A 22,455-nucleotide genomic window follows, 5' to 3' on the forward strand; every position below is an offset into this window, starting at 1 on the left:
AAATTATATAATACTACATAGGAAATGAAAAAGCCATTGTAATTACCCTTCCGTCTTTCGTCCATGAGATCACTGGTTTAGGTTCACCAGTCACTTTCACTGTCATCTTGACAGTGGCATCTGACGAAACTGAGATGTCATTTAATCCTGCTGAGAATGTAGGTTTGGATGTTGGTGTTGGTGATTTTGCTATGAGAGGGGACTTAACCCTGTGTGGTGACCTGATTGGCTCAGGTGATTTAATTCTTGGTGGAGATTTTATTCCCCCAGGTGATGTTACACGAGGAGAGATTGGAGATTTCACTCTTGGAGGAGAAGCAACAACTTTCTGCACAGGTGTTGGTTTGCGAACTGTCAGGGTGAACTGTGCCTCTTGTTTACCCTCGGAGTTCTCCACAGCCAGTGTATAGTTACCTTCATCTGAGATTTCAACTTGGGAGATTTCAAATGTAGACTTGTATTCTGTTGTTGTTACATGATGACGGTGTGATGACACAATGGTTTGTTTCTCCCTCATCCAAGTTATACTGGGTGCTGGTTCTCCATCCACATCGCATGTAAATTTAGCTGTTTCTCCCTCAGATACTGTGAGTGACTGTGGCTTTGTCAGAATTGTTGCTGGAAGTGTTGTTCTTTGGGGTTCCTTTATCTCTACTGAAGCTTCTTCCACTGTTTTTACTTCCATGGCTTGAAGTATTTCAGATGATTTATGCTCATGTACGACAATTTCTGTCGTTTCTGATTTTAGTTCTGTTTTTATTTCAGTTACTGTCTCTGAAACTTGTGTCTCTGAGACTGCAGCTGCCTTTTTTGATGACACATGATAAACATCTGTTTTTGTCATCTCAGGTACAAAGGGAGTTGGAGGTTCCTCATCTTTGCGCTGAGATGTATATGCAGCAAATCCACCTCCAGAAACTTCAAGAGTGGCATAGTCTGAGGCTTCTCCCTTTGCATTCATGCAGACAACACGGTATGTGCCACTGTCTTCTTCTTGGCAGTCAATGATTTGTAGAGAAAGAACCCCACTCATATTATACATGTGGTACTTTTTCCTTTCTTGAATAGGCTGGCCATTGTGATACCACTGGATGTGGGCATCTGGTTTAGATTGGACATTTAATGTGAATTTTGTATTCTGACCAACTCCTACACGGTGAGAGCGCATTCGTACAGTGACCCTTGGTGTATGGTCGAGGCTAAATGGTTGCTGTGTCACCATTTCAAACTTTTTCTCAGTTTTCAGAGCCCTCTTTCTTGCTTCATACCGTTGTATGTAATCAACTTTTGTGGACAGCTCTTGTGTTAAGACTACTTTCTCAGTAGAAACAGGGCTTAGAGAGCGTGGATGTGTTTGCTCCGGTGTTGGAGGTCTGACTGTTGCTTCTACTGCCTTCACCACTGTAGGGCGCTTCACTTTAACATAACCTGGTGAAAATGAACTGAGGGTCAAATCAGATAAGTCAACTGCAGCTCCCTCAACCACCACTGGAACTGAAACTTTTGTTTTCTCTTTTCTAGAGATTCGTGTTTTTTCCTCAAACTCCATGTGTTTTAGTTGACTCTTGTAGGAGGTTATCCTTGTGGAGGTTGTGACTGATCTGAGCAGCTCTTGATCCTCCTTTTCTTCATACATCCTTTGCTTTTCTTTTGGAGGTCTATATGTTGCCTTATCATGTCGCTGACGAAGACTAATGTAGCTTGGGCCAGACTCATACTTTGAGGGAATACGATAGGAGTCATATCTTGGAACTGCCTCTACTTCTTCCTCTCCATCATATTCAGTCTTCTTTGGTGAAGGATGACGCAAAGCAGAAAGTTCAAATCGTACAGGGCTTAGACTTGGTGGAGAAGCAGAGTAGCCCAGTTGAAGTTCCTCCTCAAGTCTGAGTCTTTCCTCCTCAGTTCTTTTCATTGACAGGTATTCATTAACAGGAAGAAGCAGTTCCTCATCAGAAAGATCACCAAGAGAGCGTCTTCTTATTCTGTAGTAAGTTTCCATTTCTGGAGAAGGTGTACGACGCCTTGCTGGTCTTACAGTTTCCAAGTCATCCTGTGAAACAGCTGGGATATGCCATTTTGGCTTGTACTGGTCTTTTATTCTTGGCAGAGGCACTTCATAGAATTGTTCCCACCTTGACAGTCGGATACGCTTAAGTCTCTTCTGAGGAAGCTTCTCCGTTGGCTCAGGGAACTCATACTGGTCTCGTAGTTTCTTGTACCACTTCATGTCAGAAAATGGTTTAAAGTGTTTTATTTCCATGTCTTCCTCAAGAGCAGTAGGAGCACGAACACGAGGTGGAGGAATAATATATGGCATTCTTAATCTCTTTTCCTCTGCTCTCTTCTTTCTTTCTTCTCTTTCTTTTGCTTCTTCAGCTTCAGTCTTTTCTTTCCTGGTTTCCACTGGTATGAACATAGATGCAGCCTCTCTCAATGCCTCTTTTGCAACAGGAGTAAGTGGGGTTACATCTGCACCAGCAAGAATCTGTGTTAGGCGTACTTTTTTGTCAATTTGCTGCTTGTCAAGAGCTTGTTTCTTTTTCTTTTCCTCCTCACTCTCAAAGTCCTTCTTGACATGTGTTACACGTTCAACTTTTAGTGTGGATTGACAACTTGCAGAACCAGCTGAATTGGTTGCTGTGACCCTATATGTACCAGAATCCTCTGGAAGAGTGTCTCTGATATGTAAAACAAAGTAATCCAAGCCCTCGTGAACAACTTCAATTTGTGGACCGAATGCCAAAGGTGTGCCATCCTTCTCCCATTTCAGTGATGGTGAACCTGATACTCTTATCTCGAAGCGTACACTCTGACCCTCTCTGCACTCCAAGTTGGCCAGCAGGCGCTTGAACATGGGTCTCACGGTATTATCAGCAGGTGCAGGGCGAGGAATTACTGTGAGACGAGCCTTGCAGCTGTCATCGCCATGCCTGTTGCGTGCCACAACAGAGTACTCAGCATCATCATCAGGGTCAAGATTGTGAATTACTAACTGATACAGGCCCTTGTCACTGATAAATGTATATTTCTTGTCATCATCTCCTGGCGAAATCTTCTGTCCAGATTTCAACCACATGACACGAGGTTCAGGGTGAACTGTGATGGTGACACCAAAGCGAACACTCTCACCAATGTAAGCTGTACGGTTGCACAATGGAAGTGTGAACTCTGGAGGTCTTTGAAGAAGCCTGGCTGTGTCTATTCTGCGTTTTACTTTCTTTACAACACGTGCAGTGTAGAAGCTACGATAGTCTCTGACACTTTTGACAAAGAGCTCTGCATATGCACTGTCCTCACCATACTCATTAACTACTTTGCATCTGTATGTTCCATCATCTGCTCTGGTAATGCCCTTGATAGTTATTGTAGCAAGCCCCTCTTCATAAGTAATTTCATATCTAGCACCTTCTTCAAGTTGCCTGACTCCACAATACCAGGTAGTTTCAGTATTGCTATCATAATTCTCAATGTTGCAAATAAATTTGACATCATCGCCTTCATCACTAGCATTGTGTTTAATTTGCCCAGCAATTGGGCCATGCTCAAATGGTGCAATCTTTGCTTTGGCAACTGTTACACCTCTTTGACTTCTGATAGCACCACCACTAGCAATGCGAGCAGATGAGACAACAGTGTTCCACTCTTTCTTCACTATAGCTTGGTAGTATCGCTTGTGTCTTGTGGTCTTGATTGACTTAGTGCTAAGCTCTTCTGTGCTCTTTGTCAGCCAAGGATGATTCAAAGCTTCTGCAGCAGTCATACGATGTTTACGATCTTTAGTAAGCAGACGGTCTATAAAATCTAATGCCTCAACACTTGCCTCTTTGAAGGACTCATCATCAAAGCTGTACTCAGCATTAGAGATGTTGTCAATCATTTGCTGATTAGTTTCAGCAATGAAAGGATTGAGTCCACTGAGAAGTACATACACTAGGACACCCACAGACCACATGTCTGTCACAGTGCTGACCATCTCATTCTGATGGATTTCTGGTGCTGAATATTCAGCTGTTGTGTACTGAATCTTGATTTGTTCTCCAGGAGTGAGATGTCTAGATTGTCCCAGTTCTATGATCTTTACAGTGGTTCCTCTTCTTGTGGTATACACAATATTCTCAGGCCTGATATCAAAGTGACCATAACTCTTGCTGTGTAGATACTCAAGAGCTTCACAAATCTGTTTCATATAGTTAACAATTTCACGTTCATTGAGTTCAAAGGAAGGTGTATTAATCCGTTCAAATATGTCAACTCCTGAAATGAACTCATAGACCATGACCAGTTCTTCAGGACTGTCAAATGATTCATGGAGTAACAGGAAATTCTTATGGCGGGCTATGTTAAGAGTTGCAATTTCTTTCTTTACTATTGCTTGATCAGCACCTTTCACCTTGACGAATTTGGCCATGAATGTCTTTTCAGAGCTGATTTCAACACAGCGATGAACAATGCCAAACTTTCCACGACCAAGCTCTTCGGCAATCATGTATTTGTTGTGTAAATTCTTAGACTGTGAATGGGGAACTTTACCCACAGAAACTGGTCTAGTATCATCAACTTCCTCATCATAGTTAAGAACTCTTGATTTGTCTTCCTTTGTCACAACAGGTCCACTTGGCTCAGATGGTGCACTCTGACCAAATTTGTTTTCAGCTATTACACGGAACTGGTAGCTTGTCTTTCCAAACAGATTTGTGACAGTGTAACGAGCATCACGTGACTGGGCAACACGGATCCATCTCTCTGCTGTGGTAGCACACTTCTCTACAATGTAGTTTGTAACTCTACTTCCGCCATCACTAGCAGGTGCCACCCAATCCAATGATACAGAATCTCTAGACACATCACAAGCTTTGACACCACGAGGTGGATCAGGCACATCTGCAACATCAAGCTCAACTGTTTGCTGGTCAATGCCAAATCTATTCTTCGCACAGACAATATAGAAACCAGCATCTTTTCTTTCAACTCCATTTGAGAACACCAGAGATGTGAATGATCTTGTGACGATAACTTGATAATAGCCATTATTATCAATAAGGTCTTGTCCCTTCTGCCATGTGATAACTGGATCTGGTTTTCCACTGAATGGAATCTTGATGTTCACCACTTCACCACGGAGAGCACAAATTGCTTCTTTATCTTGCAAGTTTTTAGGTAAATTAATCTTTGCAGGAACTGAAAAAAGAAAAAAAAAGTTTGTTTTTTCTTCTCAAATATTCTTATTACCAAATTAAATTGAGAATGTAATGTAAAACATGACATTTGTACTTACTTTCAACATCCAGAGAAACAGTGGCAGAAATAGATCCTCCCTGGTTTGTTGCTCTGATCTGATAGACAGTTGAGTCTTCCTCATCAGCATTAACAATGACAAGCTGATGATAACCACCTTTAAATTCTTGGATCTTGATTTTAGTTCCATCTGCCTGAATTTCTTTGCCACGCTTGAACCATTTAATCACAGGTTTTGGCTGTCCCGCTATCTTGCAAACAAATGTTGCAGTGCTCTTGTATTTCACACTCAAGTTCCTGAGGTCTTCTTTAAATGCAGGAGCATGGACTTCAACATCTGTCTTTGGAACAACTGGGTCAGACTCTTCACTGTATTCACTTTCTCCACCAAGATTTTCACATTTCACACGGAAAATGTACTCAACACCTGCTGTAAGTCGCTTAACTGAGAAAACTGTCTGGTGGATTTCATCAGTGGTTACAGGGACCCATTCACCCTTCTTCTTATCTTGTTTCTCAAGACGATAGTTCTTGATTTTGGATCCTCCATCACTAAGAGGTGGTTTCCAAGACACAACGCAGGAATTCTTGGTCACACCAGATACAATGGGTTTCATTGGTGTTCCTGGTTTATCTGTAAAGCATTTTAAATGAAACATTTTATTTTGAAATGAAATTTAAATCATATATATATATATATATATATATATATATATATATATATATATATATATATATATATATATATATATAATTTTATTTATTTATTTATTTAACTTACCTAACTGACTCTTGATAAGAATAGCAGATGGAGTTTCCAGTGGTTCACTGTTGCCATAACGGTTTTGTGCTGAAACACGAAAGAAGTAACCTTCATTTTCCACAAGGTTGGGAATACGGCATGAGATGCCTGTGACAGATGATGTCACAAGATGCCACTCTGAGCCTTCTTTGTCTTCACGTTTCTCCACAATGTAGTTTGTGATCATTGATCCACCATCATCTTTTGGTGCAGTCCAACTAATGATTACAGAATTCTTCAATAAAGCATCAAGAACAATAGGACCTTCAGGCATGGAAGGTTTGTCTGAGGACAAAAGATTTATGAATACAAGTTAATTCCATTTTTCCCCAAATGCATACTATAACACACCATATAAAAATGTTGTTAGCCTTAAAATGTAATCATAGATTTTTCACTGATGAAAATTACCTAGAATTTCCAGATGAGTTACAGTATCTGCAGAACCAAAGTGGTTATTGATCCTGATTCTGTACTGTCCACCATTCACCCTGCGCTGAACATTCTTCAAAATCAAATGAGTGTAATGCTCTGTGTTTTCAATCATGACATTCTCAGAGGGTTCCATTGGTTTTGCACCATGCAGCCACATGATCTTGGGCTCTGGGCGACCTATGTATACAGCATGAATACGTACAGTGGTACCACATCCTGCAAAGATTTTGTCTTTTAACGGGATGGGAAAATTCGGTGCTGCTTCCAGAACCAAGGTCCCACTGGTCTCACACTCTCCAGCTTCATTAACACCTTTGCAAGTGTACAAGCCCTCATCTTCCTGTTGGTCTGTTGAGATGGTCAGTGTATGGTTGCGGCCATCAGAAGTTGCAGTGTATTTTCGACCTTCTCTGATTTCCTTTCCACCTTTGTACCATTTAATTTCTGGAACAGGCCTTCCTATAATCTGGCATTTTAGGATGGCAGTCTGACCAAGCTTGGCAGTAACTTCATCGATCTCTTTTCTGAGAGCAGGTATAGTTCCAACTGATAAAAAAAGAAGAAAAAAATGTCAGAATGGAACCAGTTATGCACATTAGACATAGCTCACACAACCTATAGAAACACTTGTACTTACCACTCAGTTTAGTTTTGATTCCTGTTGCAGTCCTGCGGGGTCTGCTAATACCAGTTTCATTTTCTGCAAACACTCTAAATTCATACTCTGTGGCCTCTTGCAAAGCATCCTGAGTAAATTGTTTGTCCTTTGAACATTCCTTATTGCATTTCTTCCAGGTGCTCTCCCCTGACTTTCTGTACTCAATCCAGTAACCAAGAACTGGCTTTCCACCATCACATTCAGGAGCTTCCCAGCAAATTGTGATGTAGTCCTTAGTTACAGTCACAGTGTCTATCTCACTTGGTTGACTTGGTTTGTCTGGGGCAAAGAAGACAGTAGTAACATAAGATTCGTAATCTGTTTTAGTGACAGGTATGGCTAGTGTTTAAGTAAATATAAAAAATATTTCCTTACCAAATGGATCTTTACATATAACAGAATCTGATGCAGGTCCAGGTACACTCTCTCCAATGTCATTTACAGCAATCACACGGAACTGATATTCTCCATCAGTAGTGAGTCCAGTAAGGGTGTACATGGTGGAAATCACCTTTGTCTCATGACGAACCCACTTATCAGATGATACCTCTTTGTACTCGATGAAGTATCCGGTGATCTGAGATCCACCATCATCTTTAGGCTTTGTCCAAGCCAAAGCAACAGAACTCTTTGTGACATCCATGATCTCCGGTGGTGTACCTGAAGCTTCTGGTACACCTGTTTAAGGAATAAGCACCTATTATTTATTTGGTGGTTGATAATATTTGCTTAATGCACTTTCCAAAAGGAAAAAATACTTACAAATTGGAGTCTTTGGTACAATAGGTTGTTCAGTTTTAAGGGAGCTGCTGATACCAAACTTATTCTCTGCTGTCACCTTAAAGTGATACTCAGCATATTCGTGTAATCCTTTAACCACTAGGGATGTGTCAACCACTTGTGAGTCTAGAGTGTACCAGGCTGCCTTTGTTGCCTCACGTCGCTCCACAATATAGCCAAGGATTTCTGAGCCACCATCATCTTTTGGTGGTTTCCAGCTCACTCTTACAGAATGAGACTGTATATCATCAAATTCAAGAGGGCCTTCAGGGGCTGATGGACGGCCAATAACCTTAACTTTGATCTGAACCATCTTTTTCCCACATTTGTTTTCAAGATGAAGAGCATATATACCAGAGTCAGAATTTTCAGCATCCTTGATAACAAGCTCAGTAACATCTTCACTGGAGGCAATCATTGCACGGTTAGAAATCTCAGAACCATCCTTTGTCCACTTGCAAACAGGTGTTGGTTTCCCTTTGATTGGAACTGAAAGTCTGATGACTGCTCCATGTCTGACAATAAAGACATCTTTGTACTTAGCTTCAAGGTCATGACTTGGTGGTTCTGAAATAAAGCATATTTTTAAACTTAGTTTGACAATTACTGGTGAAATATAATTGAGTGCCCAGCAGCAGCTGATAGTATTCATGGTTATAAAAGCAAAGTGGCAACATACCAAGCCTTTCTGTTACTTTGATTGTTCCTGGCACTTCAGCGGGTTCACCAGGTCCACCAGCATTACAGGCCAAGACTCTGAATTTGAACTCCTCCCCTTGTGGCATTCTAGTCAGAGTGTATTCACAAATCATTGTTGGTGTGGTATTGCACTTGATCCAGGGTACAGAACCAACCTTCTGCATCTCAATCAGATAACCAGTAACCTTAGATCCACCCTCCTCATCAGGTGGATTCCAAGCCAAAGACACAGATGTTTTTGTGGTGTCAGTGACTCTTGGGTTCTGAGGTGAACCAGGTGGATCTACAGAGATAACCAGTGGTTATAATTGGCTTAACATAAATTAGAAAATAGGGTTTCAACGTTAAAAAATCATCCAAAATGTAAAATATACTTACCAACTGGATCAGTTGCCACTGCTGGCTTGGAGACAAAACTAGGTTTACCAACACCTCTAGCATTGATGGCTGTCACTCTGTGCTCATATTCCAGGCCCTCAATAAGACCAGTGGATCTGTATCTTGTCATTGTCACAGGGTTCTTATTAGCCCGCACCCATCTGTCAGCTCTGACCTCCTTGCGCTCAATGATGTAGCCAGATATCTCTAGGCCACCATCCTCATCTGGTGGCTCCCAGGCAACAGTCATACCATCACGAGACACATCAAATACTATCGGTCTACCTGGTGGCCCAGGAATGGCTGTCACAAGAGAAATGTTTGTGTTAGTTTTCAGAGCATGTAAAATCAGACTAATTTACACAAATATGGAGTATAAGTTTTTTCTTACATTTGGAACTCCTGCACTCGACAACATCAGACTGCAAGAAGTCTCCAGTACCGTAGCGATTGACTGCTGCAACGCGGAAGACATATTCATCTCCCTCTGTCAGTCTATCAAATTTAAAGGTTGGTCTGCTGACTGATTCAGAGATAGGTATCCATCCTGGACGATGAGCATCACGTTGTTCGACAACATAATTACTGATAGGAGCACCTCCATCTCTTTCCGGTGGATCCCAGCTCACGGTAACTGAGGATGCATCAACCTCATCAAATCGAACGGGTCCATTAGGTGGATCAGGTTTGTCTGTAGAGGAGAAATACATTTTAGTTCATTATACTGTAAAATCCTGGAAACCTAAAAACTGTGACATGTTAGAAGGTTACTAACCAAGGATGATGACCTTTATTTTTTCTGTTGTCACTCCTGTAATATTCTTCACTTCAAGGGTATACTCTCCAGTATCATCAATTGTGGTGTCAAGAACAGTTAACTTAGAGCATTTTGCAGTTGACTGAATTTTCACACGTTCCTTTATCTTTAATTTATTTTCACTAAAGAACCATGAGCAAACAGGAGGTGGTCGTCCAATGATTGGCAAATTAAGTTCAAGAGGTTTGCCAGCCAAAACACTGATCAACTTCTGTGGAATTCTTGATAGATCAACCTTTGGCATTACTGAAATAGAAAAAAATATGAGCCAAATACAGAAAATTATATCATTATGTAATTATATATATATATATATATATATATATATATATATATATATATATATATATATATATATATATATATATATATATATATATACATACATACATACATACACGTTATATAAAAATTATTTGGAATATACCTCTTTGTTCTTGTACTGTCACAGCCGTAACTGTTTCTTTGGGCTCACCAATTCCTCTGCTGTTGACAGCACGTACCCTGAAGAGGTACTGCTCATTTTCATTCAGTTTCTCAATAGTGAACTCAAAGTCTGTTAATTTCAAAGTGGCAACCTTCATCCATTTTTCTGTACCAGCCTTGCAAGCTTCAATAATGTAGCCGGTTATCCTGCTGCCTCCATCATGTTCAGGCTTCTCCCATCCAAGAGTTACGGACGACTTTGTGACATCTACAATGTCAAGTTTTGCTGGAGGCAAAGGTACTTCACACACCAGCACAGCATCTGGTGTCTCACAATGTTCACCTATTCCATAGATGTTTTCTGGCAAGACTCTGAAATAGTAGAGCATTCCTTCTGCAAGGCCTGTAATTTTGTATGAAGTTTTGTTGCATTTGGAAGTCACTGTTTTGTAGGCTCTTGTTGATGATTCTCTTTTCTCAATTATGTAATTGTTAATGGGTGCACCACCATCAACCTCAGGAGCATCCCAGGCAATGTAAGCAGACTCTTTTGTGAGCTCCTTAACTTTAATTGGGCCTGGTGGACCAGGAGTATCTGAAAATATGAAAATGTAAATGACACAATATGTAAATGTTTTATATTTGTGTGTGTGTGTGTGTGTGTGTGTGTGTGAAAATTCCAAACACTGTACTATTAATTTTTTAAGTTTAAATATTTCAATCCTATTTGGATCTTAGGTCAACCTGTCTATTCCCTTTTTAAAACCATACATGTTATCAAATATGTGGATAAATATTCCAAAACTTACCATAGATCTTAACAAGAATGCTAGCATCCTTCTTTCCAGCTGAATTAGCAGCTTCAAGGGTGTATTTTCCAGCATCATAGCGGTGTACCTTGTCAATAATCAGAGTTGTGGCAGTATTACTAACTTCAATAAAGCCACGGATCTGGAGATCCACCCCAGGTTTGCTCCAGGTAATGACTGGAGATGGTCTTCCAATGATAGATACATGAAGTCGCAGAGAGCTTCCTGCCCTCAGACAAATTGTCTTCCGTAGATCATCAGGAATCTCAAGGTCAGGAGTTTCTGAGAAATGACAATAGAACAATATTTTTTTATACTGGTAGCAGTAAAACAAAGTAGCTAAACAAACTTTCAATTGCATATTGCAGTCCATTTATGTTCTAGCTAGGGTTTATTTAAACTTACCAATTCTTTCAACAGGCTCCACTTCTGTACATGGATCACTGAAGTCTCCTGTACCATTCACATTAACTGCAGCAACTCTGAAACAGTACTTTTTGCCAGTGGTAAGACCGGTTATTGTGTGCTCTGTGCCTCTAAGTGTCTTCTCATGGGTCTTGGTCCATTCTTCTGTACCTACTTCTTGCATTCCAAGGATGTAACCAATAATGTCAGCACCACCATCTTCCACTGGCCTTGCCCAGGTAAGACTAATGCTGTCCTTGTGTGTGTCTGTTACACGTGGAATGGACGGAGCGTCTGGTTTCCCTGTAGAAAATGTTAATTTGCTTAACGTCCAGTAATTTTGGTACATATATTAAATACATTTGTGTTAATACTCTACCTGTTGGTACTCTGCAGACAGCATACATGGATACCTCACTAGGCTCACTGTCCCCAGCAGCATTCATGGCCGTAACACGGAACTGGTAAATGTTGCCCTCTTGTAGGCCTGTAACCTTGAAGGTTGTGTCTCTGAGTACAGAATCTCTGTTGACCTTAACCCATCTGATACTCTTCCTCTCCTTCCTCTCAATCAAATAGTTTGTAATTTCACTACCACCATCATTCTCAGGTTTCAGCCACTCAATGGTTGCAAAGTCTTTTCCAACAGCAAGGATTTCTGGTGGTCCTGGAGACAATGGGATAGCTGCAATCGAACAGATAAATCAGTCAATGCATGCCTTCTTGATTAATGTTATATTTCATAGTTTTACTACATGTTATACTTACTGAATGTGTTTCTAGCAAAGATGGGTGAAGATTGCAATGCCACACCTGCCCCATACTTGTTTACACCTGTGATACGGAAGATATATTCATTGTTCTTGAAAAGTCTGGTAACGATACATGTGAGGGCCTTGCATTCAGCATCCACGATGACCCAGTTGAGTCTGTTGGTGTCCCTTCTCTCCACAATGTAATGTGTAATGGGGTCACCACCATCCTCTAGTGGCTCTTTCCAGGACACTTTGCATTTGTCCTCAGTCACATTGCTTACTTTTATCTCCTGACATGGACCAGGTGTATCTTGAAAAAGAACAGAGGCAGTAATAAGATTATGATACATAATCTTGTGCAGTCATTCTATCTTTAAATGAGCAAACTGATTTTTGATTTTTTATTTATTAATATGTCAAATGATTATACTTACCAAGCACCTTTACACAGACTTCAGCTGTTTTGGTTCCACTGGCATTCTTAACTGTCAGAACATACTTCCCAGTATCATCTCTATCACAGAACTTGATGATTGCTAAAGCACGGGTGCTAGAATATTGTAAACAGTATTTCTCACAGTGGTCCAGTTCTTTATTTCCCTTTGCCCATGAGACTTTTGGATCTGGTTTGCCACCAACAGCAGCATCCAGAACAAGGTCTGATCCTGCTCTGACTGTAACTGTGTCCACAAGAAGTTTGCTGTCCAATTCTGCTTTGGGAGGAGCTAAAAAAAACAAAAAACAAAAATGTGTTACTGATTGTTGAGAATGAATACCATACTACAACTCTGCAAATAACGTTTGAGGCTTACTGTATTCTGCCTTGCAAGTGACAGCTCCTGTTGACACTGATGGCAAGCTGAACACTCCAATGGCATTCTTAGCGATTACATGGAACTCATATACCTCTCCTTCTTCCAGTGCAGTAATTGTGAAGTTTGTATCAATAACATTAGTGTAATTACACTTCAGCCAGCGGCCTTCTCCAGAAACAGTGTAAGGCTTGCGCTCAACAATGTAACCTACAATTTGGCTGCCACCATCATTCAGTGGCACAGACCACTTAATTGAAACAGTTGATCTTGATACATTGGTCACTTCTGGCTTGCCTGGGGGATCTTGAGATAAATTCATAGAAAAAAGAAATCAATGTTTTTGAATGCTAACAGACAAAGAAACTAATTAATGGATGCAAAGGGAAACACACGTAAGACTTTAATCCTGAACTCACCAACTGGATTTTGTGCAACAGCTCTTTTTGATGCTTCACTTGCTTTACTAAGGCCAGCACTGTTCATTGCATATACTCTGAACTGGTATTCAAGACCTTCACTAAGGCTATCGACTTTGTAGTAACAGTCAAAGCATGGAACAGTGTTCTCTCTGACCCAAAGAATAGTGTTGCGCTCCTTCTTCTCAATCCAGTAACCAGTGACCTTACTGCCTCCATCATGATATGGCTCTTCCCAACGGATGCTCATGCTGTTAGCAGTAACAGCAAACACTTCTGGTCTAGTTGGAGGCCCTGGTGGAACTGTGATGGAATAACAGTATATAACATTAGTTTTACAAAATTAAGTACTAGATGGTACTATACAATGTCCCATTTTTATATTTAATTGCTTACCAAATGGATGCTCTGCAACAATGGTCTCAGATTCAGTTGGTTTGCTCACTCCAAATCTGTTTTCAGCACAGACACGGAAAGTGTACTGCATGTACTTCATCAGATGAGAGACATGGAAAGATGTACGCTTCACACTCGAGTTCACAAGCTGCCAGGCAGTAGATCCCGATTCACGCTTTTCGACAATGTAATTAGTTATGTCAGTTCCACCATCATCCTCAGGAACATTCCATGATAGTATACAGGACTCAGCTGTAATTGAAGAAATCTGAATAGGCCCCTCTGGAGGACTGGGTCTGCCGATAACATTGGCAGTGATAGTAAAGGTCTTAGCCCCTGCGACATTCTCAAGGGTAAGGAAGTACCTTCCTCCATCACCTCGCATGCTCTCTTTAACTTTCAAAGTTGTCCTGTTCTTGGTTATCTTGATTGATACTCGGTCAGTTTCCTTTAGCCTCATCTCTTCAAGCTTCCAAATAACATTTGGAGCTGGTCTGCCGCTTATTGGGACATCAATCTCAAATGAACTGCCAGTCTTGCAAGTGATAAGTTGATTGGTGATGCCACTGAGATCTGCAGTTGGCTCAATACGGGGCTCTTTAACAACAACAGAGGAGAATGCCTCTCTGGGTAAACTGAAACCTGCATCATTCTTAGCTTTGACACGGAACTCATACTCTGTTCCTTCGGTTAACCCCTCAACTACAAGGGTTAGGTTTTTGGTAGTGCCACCAACAACCCATTTATCTGTTCCCTTTGCCTTGGTCTCAACAGAGTAAGCTGTGACACGACTACCACCATCATGTTCAGGCTTTAGCCAGGCAAGGGTAACGGTTGTATCAGTGGTATCAGTTATATCCAGTCTCTTTGGTGGAGCTGGTTCTGCTGTGGCAACAATTGGTTCAGGCATTTCATAAGCCTCACCGAGACCATATTGATTTTCTGCCATAACCCTAAAGAAGTATGGTACTCCTTCCAAGAGCTCAGAAATTCTTAAACTTGTCTGAGTACACTTAGGTGCTGCCTCTGTCCATGTACGACGGCTGGCTTCACGCTTCTCTACAATATAGTGATGAACACGTGCACCACCATCATTGACTGGGGGCTCCCATATAAGAGTAAGAGCTCCTCTTGTGACATCTTTGAACATAAGAGCACCTGGGGCTCCAGGTGTGTCTAAAACTTTAACTGTAAAAGTTACAGATTTGTTACCACTGCTATTTTCAAGTGTGAGTGTGTATTTCCCACTGTCATTTCGTGTACAATTATCCAGTGTCAAACAAGTGAAGGTCTCGGAGGTAGTTACATCTGCCATAACTCCAAGTTCTCCATCCACCTTTATCCATGAGGCAGTAGGTGCTGGCTTTCCTTTGAAAGAAATGCGAAGAGATGCACGGCCTCCACTCTTTACAATATGCGTCTGCTGGAAACTTGCATCAATGTCAATCTCTGGTGCAGTTAGTTTATCCACAGCTTGCACTGGTTCACTCATCTCTTTTGCTTCACCCTTTCCAACAGCATTGAGTGCCACAATGCGGAACTTGTATTCTGCACCAGTTTCCAAATTAGTGGCAGTATACTTTGTGACAGTACAAAGATCCTCATTATTTCTATGCCATTCTTTTTCAGATGCCTTGCACATCTCAATAATGTAACCCTGGACCTCCATGCCACCATCATAGCCAGGCCTGGTCCATTCCAGACTGACAGATGTATTGGAGGTATCAGTGACATTTATAATTGAAGGACCATCAGGTACTTCAGTTGGCTCTGCACATTTAATTGGTATTGAAATATTGCTTGGAGCTCCAACTCCAGCATCATTAACAGCATAAACTCGGAATTCATATTCCACATTCTCAGTGAGATGTGTTACTCTGTGGGCAGACTCAGTAATGGGTTTCCTAGTTAAAATCTTCTGCCAGCGCCCAGTCTTCTTCTCACGTCGTTCAACAATGTAATATTTAATTGGATTTCCACCATCACTTGTTGGTGGAGCCCAGCTGATTGTAATACTCTCTCCATCAACATTTGTTGCATCAGGAGTTCCAGGAGAGTCTGGAGTGGCTATTGAAAGGAAAACAAGATTTTATGGAATTTTACAGAAAACACATTGATTTGCTGTTCTTTTCAGTACAAAGATTATGATGAACCTGAGCAACAGGTAAACTTACTGTACTGCATTTGGGCAATAACAGGAACAGAGTCCAGTGGTCTACTGACACCAAATCTGTTGACTGCAGAAACACGGAACTGGTACTCATTGGTCTTGAGAAGTTTGCTTGCATTGTATGTACACTCCTTACACTCATCTGTGACTAGTGACCAGGAAATTTTGGAGGTCTCACGCTTCTCAATAATGTAATGAGTGACTTCAGAGCAGCCATCATTCTCTGGTGGATTCCATGAAAGTGTTACTTTGCCGTCTGAGATATTAGTGAAGAGGACTGGTCCAACAGGTTCTCCAGGTGTATCTATGAAATATCAGGATATAAATATTTAAAATAATAGATAAACAAGTACATTGAATACTAACACCTCTTCAAAAACATTGTCCATACCAAAGACTTCAACTTTCATTTGCTCCTTCTTGGTTCCACAGAGATTCTTCGCTTCTACAGTGTACACACCACGATGAGAGCGGTCAGCATCTCTGATAAAAAGGGTGCTTGATCCAGCAATTGTTGTGATATCTACCATCTTTTTATTTAATTCTATCTCATCCCTGAACCATGTGACTTTGGGTGTTGGTCTTCCTGTAATTGAGACTTTAAGCCTAATGCTTTCCCCTGCTTTTATGGAAACTCCCTCGAAGTACTCCTGACCAAATTCAATGTTTGGAGTGACTGTGAAGAGAAGAGTATAAAAATATTATTCAGATTATATCAGATTACAAAATATGAATGTGAGATTAAAAACTTGAATTATATGCTTTGCAAGTACTTACCACTCTCATCTCTGATGAGAACATAACCAGAAGACTGAGAAGGTGGGCTCATAGTGCCAATGGCATTTCTTGCTATAACCCTGAATTCATATCTCTCACCACAAGTTAGTCCAGTCACTATAAACTCAGTCTCAGTCGCATCTGTAAAGTTGGTCTTCAACCAGCGACCCTGTCCTTGACGCTTCTCAACATTGTAGGCAACAATTTTGCTTCCACCATCTCGTTTGGGTGCGTCCCATTTCAGTTTCACAGATTCACTTGTAACGTCAACATAATCAGGAGTACCAGGAGGATCTAGAACAAAGTCATGCAGACATTTCATGGAAAATCAGTTGGGCTTTTCCACATATTTTTCAGAATAAAAACTAAATTATTTAAATAAACGCACCAACAGGAGAAACAGCCATGACTGGTTTGCTCTCATCACTCATCCGGCTGTAACCAGCATCATTTTGAGCGTAGACCCTGAACTGATATTGCAGACTTTCAATAAGGCCCAGAACCCTGTATTCCTTTGCAGTCACCAAGACTGTATTGACCTTATGCCATATGATGCTGTTTGTCTCCTTCTTTTCAACATGGTACCCCAGCACTGGACAGCCACCATCAAAAATAGGTTTATCCCACTGAATAGTCATACCATCATTGGTGACATTGTAGACAAATGGCATTCCTGGTGGACCTGGTGGTCTGAACTCATGCTTGGCAATGACATTTTGTGAAACAAGGGGTTCACTTACACCATACCTATTCTCTGCAGAAACCCGGAACTGATATTGAACTCCTTTGATTAAATTAGGTACCTTGAACAATGTACCTAACACACTTGAAAAGGCCATCTTCCAGTCTGTCTGAGAGGTATCACGTTTCTCAACACTGTAGCAAGTTATTTCTCCACCTCCATCATCATTGGGTTCATCCCAAGATATCATTATACTTTCCGCTCTCACCTCATCCAAACGAATGGGTCCAATGGGCCTTGATGGTGGTCCAAGGGTAATGACTTGTATATGGAATGATTTCCTACAGAATGTGTTGTCAAGTGTAAGAGTATATTTACCACCATTCTCTTTTTCCACATTCTTTATTATAAGGGTTGCCTTGTTTTCTGTCTTCTTGAAGCGAATCTTATCACCCTCTTTCAGTGGCAAATTGTCCTTCAGCCAGAGTACTGATGGCCTTGGTTTACCTCTGTATGGCAATTCAATATGTACATTGTGGCCAATGCGCACACTCACTTTTCCATCAGGATAGTCCTCAAGGTTTGCTTCTGGTGGAATGATATAATCCTTTACTTTTATTGGACCAACCTCAGTAAAATCACTGTTGCCTTTCTCATTCTTGGAGCAAACTCTGAAAAACATCTCTGTGAGTTCCTTAAGTTTTGTGACCTCATGCTCACAGTGCTTGCTTGTGCCTGCAGGGGCCCAATCTTCTTGACCTTGAAGTCTTTTTTCAATAATATAGTCAGTAACAATGCTACCACCATCATAATCTGGTTTGTTCCATTGGAGAGTCACTGATGTCTTTGAGGAGTCTTTCATAGCTAGATCTTTGACTGTACCTGGCTTCTCAGTGGCTTTAATTGCCTCTGGTGTCTCACATGGATCACCAATTCCATTCTCATTTTCTGCCAATACACGGAAAAAGTATGATGCTTTCTCAGAGAGCTCCTCAATCACATATGTAGTATCTGTGCATTTGTTTGTTACAGAGGCATATAAACGTTTTGACGAGTCTCTCTTCTCAACAATATAGTTAGTGATTTCGGCACCACCATCAAGAAGAGGAGGGTCCCAGCATAGAGTCACTTTGCCACGGGTGACATCCTTCAGAACAAGATTTCTACAGGCAGAAGGAGTGTCCTGTACCTTCACAGTTAATGTCAATGATTTTGGCTCTCCTACTCCATTTGCTATTTTAATGGTGTATTTGCCAGAATCATTTCGGGTTACTTGTGAAATTATAAGGCATGATGATGTATCTGTGCTGTGAATATTATATTTTGGATCTTTATCAATGTTTTGGTCTTCTTTCCACCAAGAAGCAGTTGGAGCAGGTCTACCCTTGAGGGGTACCATGATTTCAACATCTTTGCCAGCTTTTACAATATAGTGCATTCTCATTGCAACATCTGTGTCTACCTGGGCTTCCTCTGCAAATATCGACACAAATAAAGACAAGTTACACACTAATGTAACAAAAACATTTCTGATTTATAAATTATATAAGCATTACAAATATGTACATACCAAGAATATCTTTGGCTTGGACTGGCTCCTCCATCTCTATTGGATCTCCACGTCCAGCACAATTCACAGCAGAAACACGGAAGTAGTAGTCAACATCTGGTTTAAGCCCTGATGCAACATACTCAGAAGTTCTGACTTCACCCTTATGACTGATAACTGTCCATTCCCCTTCCACACCGACCTTTTTCTCCACAACATAGCTAGTGATTTCACTGCCTCCATCATACTGTGGCTTGGACCATCCAAGAGTAATGGATGTTTTAGTTGAGTCAACAACCTTCAGTTTAGTTGGCTCAGAAGCTACATCTGTAGATTAAACAAACATTGGTAAGGAAATACTGCATATCAAATCACTGGCTAATAATAAAAAACGATTCATTCAGAATAATATTAGAAAACAAATTAGATGAATACACACCAACAGGATCAGCTGCTTTGTAGAAGTCAGACACATCTGAGAATGGGCCTTCTCCTGCTTTATTGACTGCACTCACGCGATACTGATATTCATTTCCTTCAGTCAGGTGATGGACCTTTGCCATGGTGTCACTAAGTGGATCGTTGTAGACCTTAATCCAGCGTAAACTCTTCTTGTCACGTCTCTGTAAGTAGTAGCCTGTAACCCTGCTACCACCATCCACCCCTGGTTTATTCCATACAATCTTCATGGATGTTCTTGTGATTTCTGTTGCCTCTGGTGTGGTAGGCTGTCCAGGAGTAACTGAACAAAATACAATTGTAATTCAGTAATTTATTTAAGTTTCTTTAACTATTGCGGTATATTAATTATTTCTTAGCAACAGGATCTATTATTTATTACCAAATGCATTCTTGGCAATAACAGGCTCAGACTCCAGAGGATCTCCAGCTCCAAATTTGTTGACTCCTCTAACACGGAATATATATTCACTTCCTCTGACCAACTTCTGGACAGAGACTATGCGCTCCTCCATACAATCAGAAATGGTAGACCACACAACTCGGCTTGTCTCACGTTTTTCCACAATATAATGAGTGACTTTGGAACCTCCATCATCTGCTACAGGTTCCCATGCAATAGTTATGTTGTCAGCAGTCACTGATTTGAACTCAATGTTTCCAGCTGGAGGGCCAGGTTTGTCTAGCAATTTCAAAACATGAAGAATATATAAAAACATTAATATATATGGTCAAAGCTGAGTAAAATACATCAAAAATATATATTTAAGTAGTAATTTAAAAGCTTAGAATTAAGCACACCTAAAATCAATATTCTGATAGAGGCAGAGGCTGTGCCAAACACATTCTTGATCTTTAGTTCATATGTTCCAGTATTAAGACGAGTAGCATCCTTAATAAGAATGGCAGACGAATCAGTGGTGCTTTCAATTGACAACTGTGCACTTGTCACTAACTCTTTTCCATCCTTGAGCCACTCAATTGTTGGCAAAGGCTTAGCAATAATGCCCACTTTTATCTTGACAGAAGCCCCAGCTTTATATTGTACAATATCCAAGTACTCAGGAGGCAGGTCAATTGCTGGAGCACCTGAAAGGGAAGGTTTAGAAACTGTGTTTAAACTACATCTTAGTACTTAATAATTAGTATTTAATCAGTTGAAGTATTTAATCAGTTGAAAATATGTTGTAGATACTGCATTTTATGAAAACCTACCAGAAACATCAACACAGGTTGCTGGTCCAGCAATAAGAGAGGGGTTGCTGATGGAGCCAACTGCATTCTTGGCAAAGACTCTGAATTCGTATGACTGATCCTGTGTCAAGCCAGACACTGTGAAGTTTGTCTCAATGACATTGGTATAGTTAGCCTTTGACCATCTGCCATTTGGTGCTTCTCGTCTTTCTACCATATAGCCAGTAATCTTGCTTCCACCATCAAAAGGAGGCTTCTGCCAGACAAGGCTAACTGAGTTCTTTGTAATCTCAGAGATTCTCACATTCACTGGAGGTTCTAAAATGAAGCAATTGTTTTGATTTTAGTAACAGCTTTGCCAGTGGATATTATGTATTTACTACACACTTAACACTTATATGATTGTAGACACATACCACAAGCATCAATGGCAAGTACTTCCTCTGATATCTTGCTGAACTTTCCAATACCAGCAGCATTTTCAGCAGCAACCTTAAACTCATAGATTGTTCCAGGGCATATGTTTGTCACTCTGATTTGGGTAGCAGGGATTGCTGTCTTGTTCACTTTTTGCCACAGGATGCTGCTTCTTTCTTTCATTTCAACATAGTATCCAAAGACTGGGTTACCTCCATCTACTACTGGTTCATGCCAGCAGACAGTAAGACTTTCTCTTGAAACAGAGCTCACCCATGGTGTTGATGGTGGCCCAGGGATTGCTAAAATCAACAAAGAGTAAGGTGAATATTTGGGAAAATGTTATTACTGTAAAAACAAAAATCTAATGCTGTAAATACTTACTGTATGGAAGTTTCACAGTGACAGTCTGTGAGTCAATGTGATCACTGATACCAAAGCGATTCTCAGCTTTGATTCTGAATTGGTATTCTTCTCCCTTTGTTAATTTGGAGACTTTAACTGCATTCCTGGCAACTGTGGATGACACCTCTACCCAAGCTGGTGTGCTTGTTTCACGTCTTAGCACAACATAGTTGGTGACTGGACTACCACCATCATACACAGGTTGGAGCCATTTAAGGCACAGACTTGTTTCTCCAATATCACTAATTTCAACTGGACCAAATGGAGGACCAGGCCTATCTAAAACCAGTATGTTAATAAACATCTTAGTTGTTCCACTTGTGTTGGAGGCCACAATATCATATCTTCCAGCATCAGTTGCAATACTCTCTTTGAGGCTGATATTAAGACTTTCAGGTGTAACATCAAAACTAAACCTTTTTCCACATTTAACTGGAACATTGTTTCTGGTCATTGCCACTTTTGGCATGGGTTTGCCAGTAAGAGGAAGCTCAAACTTCAGATTTGACCCTGCTCTCACATAAACAGTGTTATGTGGGAAGTTTTTCATATCAAATTCAGGTGCATCTGTGAAAAGAAAATGTGCATTCATAAATGAAGTGGAGATAACTAATATTAGGCATGTAAGATAACACAGAAGCCAAAAATTAAATGACACTCACCAAGTTGATCTTTCACAACCACAGGAATCATCATTTCTTTTGGCTCACTGAGTCCTGCATAATTTTCAGCACGGACTCTAAAGAGGTACTCAGCATTTTCTCTCAAGCCTTTGATTATATGGGTATTGTTTTTTACAGTGGCACACTTCACCCACTTCTGCTGCCCCTTCTCTAGGGCATCAATGAGGTAGCTTGTAATTTTGCTTCCCCCATCAAACTCTGGTTTCGACCATACAATTGTAACACTGTCTTTTGTCACTTCAGCTATTCCAAGCCTAGCTGGGGGACTTGGTATTTCTATTAAAACAGTG

The 22,455-nt window shown here is 40.7% G+C and overlaps 1 protein-coding gene and 1 long non-coding RNA gene across 29 annotated transcripts in view; one reads left to right on the top strand and one right to left on the bottom strand.

Moving 5' to 3' along the window:
* The window catches only part of LOC145657565 (uncharacterized), a 128,762-nt gene that overhangs the window by 8,978 nt on the left and 97,329 nt on the right, over nt 1-22,455 (top strand). The window lies entirely within an intron of this gene.
* Nucleotides 1-22,455, bottom strand: part of ttn.1 (titin, tandem duplicate 1) — a 142,833-nt gene that overhangs the window by 3,576 nt on the left and 116,802 nt on the right. For all 27 annotated transcript variants that reach the window (XM_081713255.1, XM_081713272.1, XM_081713256.1 and 24 more), the window contains 32 exons: nt 22,145-22,441; nt 21,462-22,049; nt 21,077-21,379; nt 20,682-20,978; nt 20,268-20,555; nt 19,849-20,148; nt 19,447-19,749; nt 19,029-19,334; nt 17,165-18,931; nt 16,777-17,070; nt 16,391-16,675; nt 16,004-16,303; nt 13,830-15,896; nt 13,434-13,736; nt 13,015-13,320; nt 12,637-12,927; nt 12,216-12,512; nt 11,827-12,132; nt 11,448-11,750; nt 11,043-11,324; nt 10,235-10,828; nt 9,766-10,053; nt 9,382-9,681; nt 8,991-9,293; nt 8,593-8,895; nt 7,896-8,480; nt 7,509-7,811; nt 7,113-7,412; nt 6,452-7,021; nt 6,020-6,325; nt 5,279-5,872; nt 47-5,181 (listed from right to left, as the gene is read on the bottom strand). In XM_081713255.1, the coding sequence (XP_081569381.1) occupies nt 47-5,181; nt 5,279-5,872; nt 6,020-6,325; nt 6,452-7,021; nt 7,113-7,412; nt 7,509-7,811; nt 7,896-8,480; nt 8,593-8,895; nt 8,991-9,293; nt 9,382-9,681; nt 9,766-10,053; nt 10,235-10,828; nt 11,043-11,324; nt 11,448-11,750; nt 11,827-12,132; nt 12,216-12,512; nt 12,637-12,927; nt 13,015-13,320; nt 13,434-13,736; nt 13,830-15,896; nt 16,004-16,303; nt 16,391-16,675; nt 16,777-17,070; nt 17,165-18,931; nt 19,029-19,334; nt 19,447-19,749; nt 19,849-20,148; nt 20,268-20,555; nt 20,682-20,978; nt 21,077-21,379; nt 21,462-22,049; nt 22,145-22,441 (19,064 nt within the window). The remainder of the gene's footprint in view (nt 1-46; nt 5,182-5,278; nt 5,873-6,019; nt 6,326-6,451; nt 7,022-7,112; nt 7,413-7,508; nt 7,812-7,895; nt 8,481-8,592; nt 8,896-8,990; nt 9,294-9,381; nt 9,682-9,765; nt 10,054-10,234; nt 10,829-11,042; nt 11,325-11,447; nt 11,751-11,826; nt 12,133-12,215; nt 12,513-12,636; nt 12,928-13,014; nt 13,321-13,433; nt 13,737-13,829; nt 15,897-16,003; nt 16,304-16,390; nt 16,676-16,776; nt 17,071-17,164; nt 18,932-19,028; nt 19,335-19,446; nt 19,750-19,848; nt 20,149-20,267; nt 20,556-20,681; nt 20,979-21,076; nt 21,380-21,461; nt 22,050-22,144; nt 22,442-22,455) is intronic.

This window comes from Electrophorus electricus, chromosome 4, assembly GCF_041902795.1.
Source record: "Electrophorus electricus isolate QZ-2024a chromosome 4, ASM4190279v1, whole genome shotgun sequence".
In the NCBI taxonomy this organism is placed as follows: Eukaryota; Metazoa; Chordata; class Actinopteri; order Gymnotiformes; family Gymnotidae; genus Electrophorus; species Electrophorus electricus.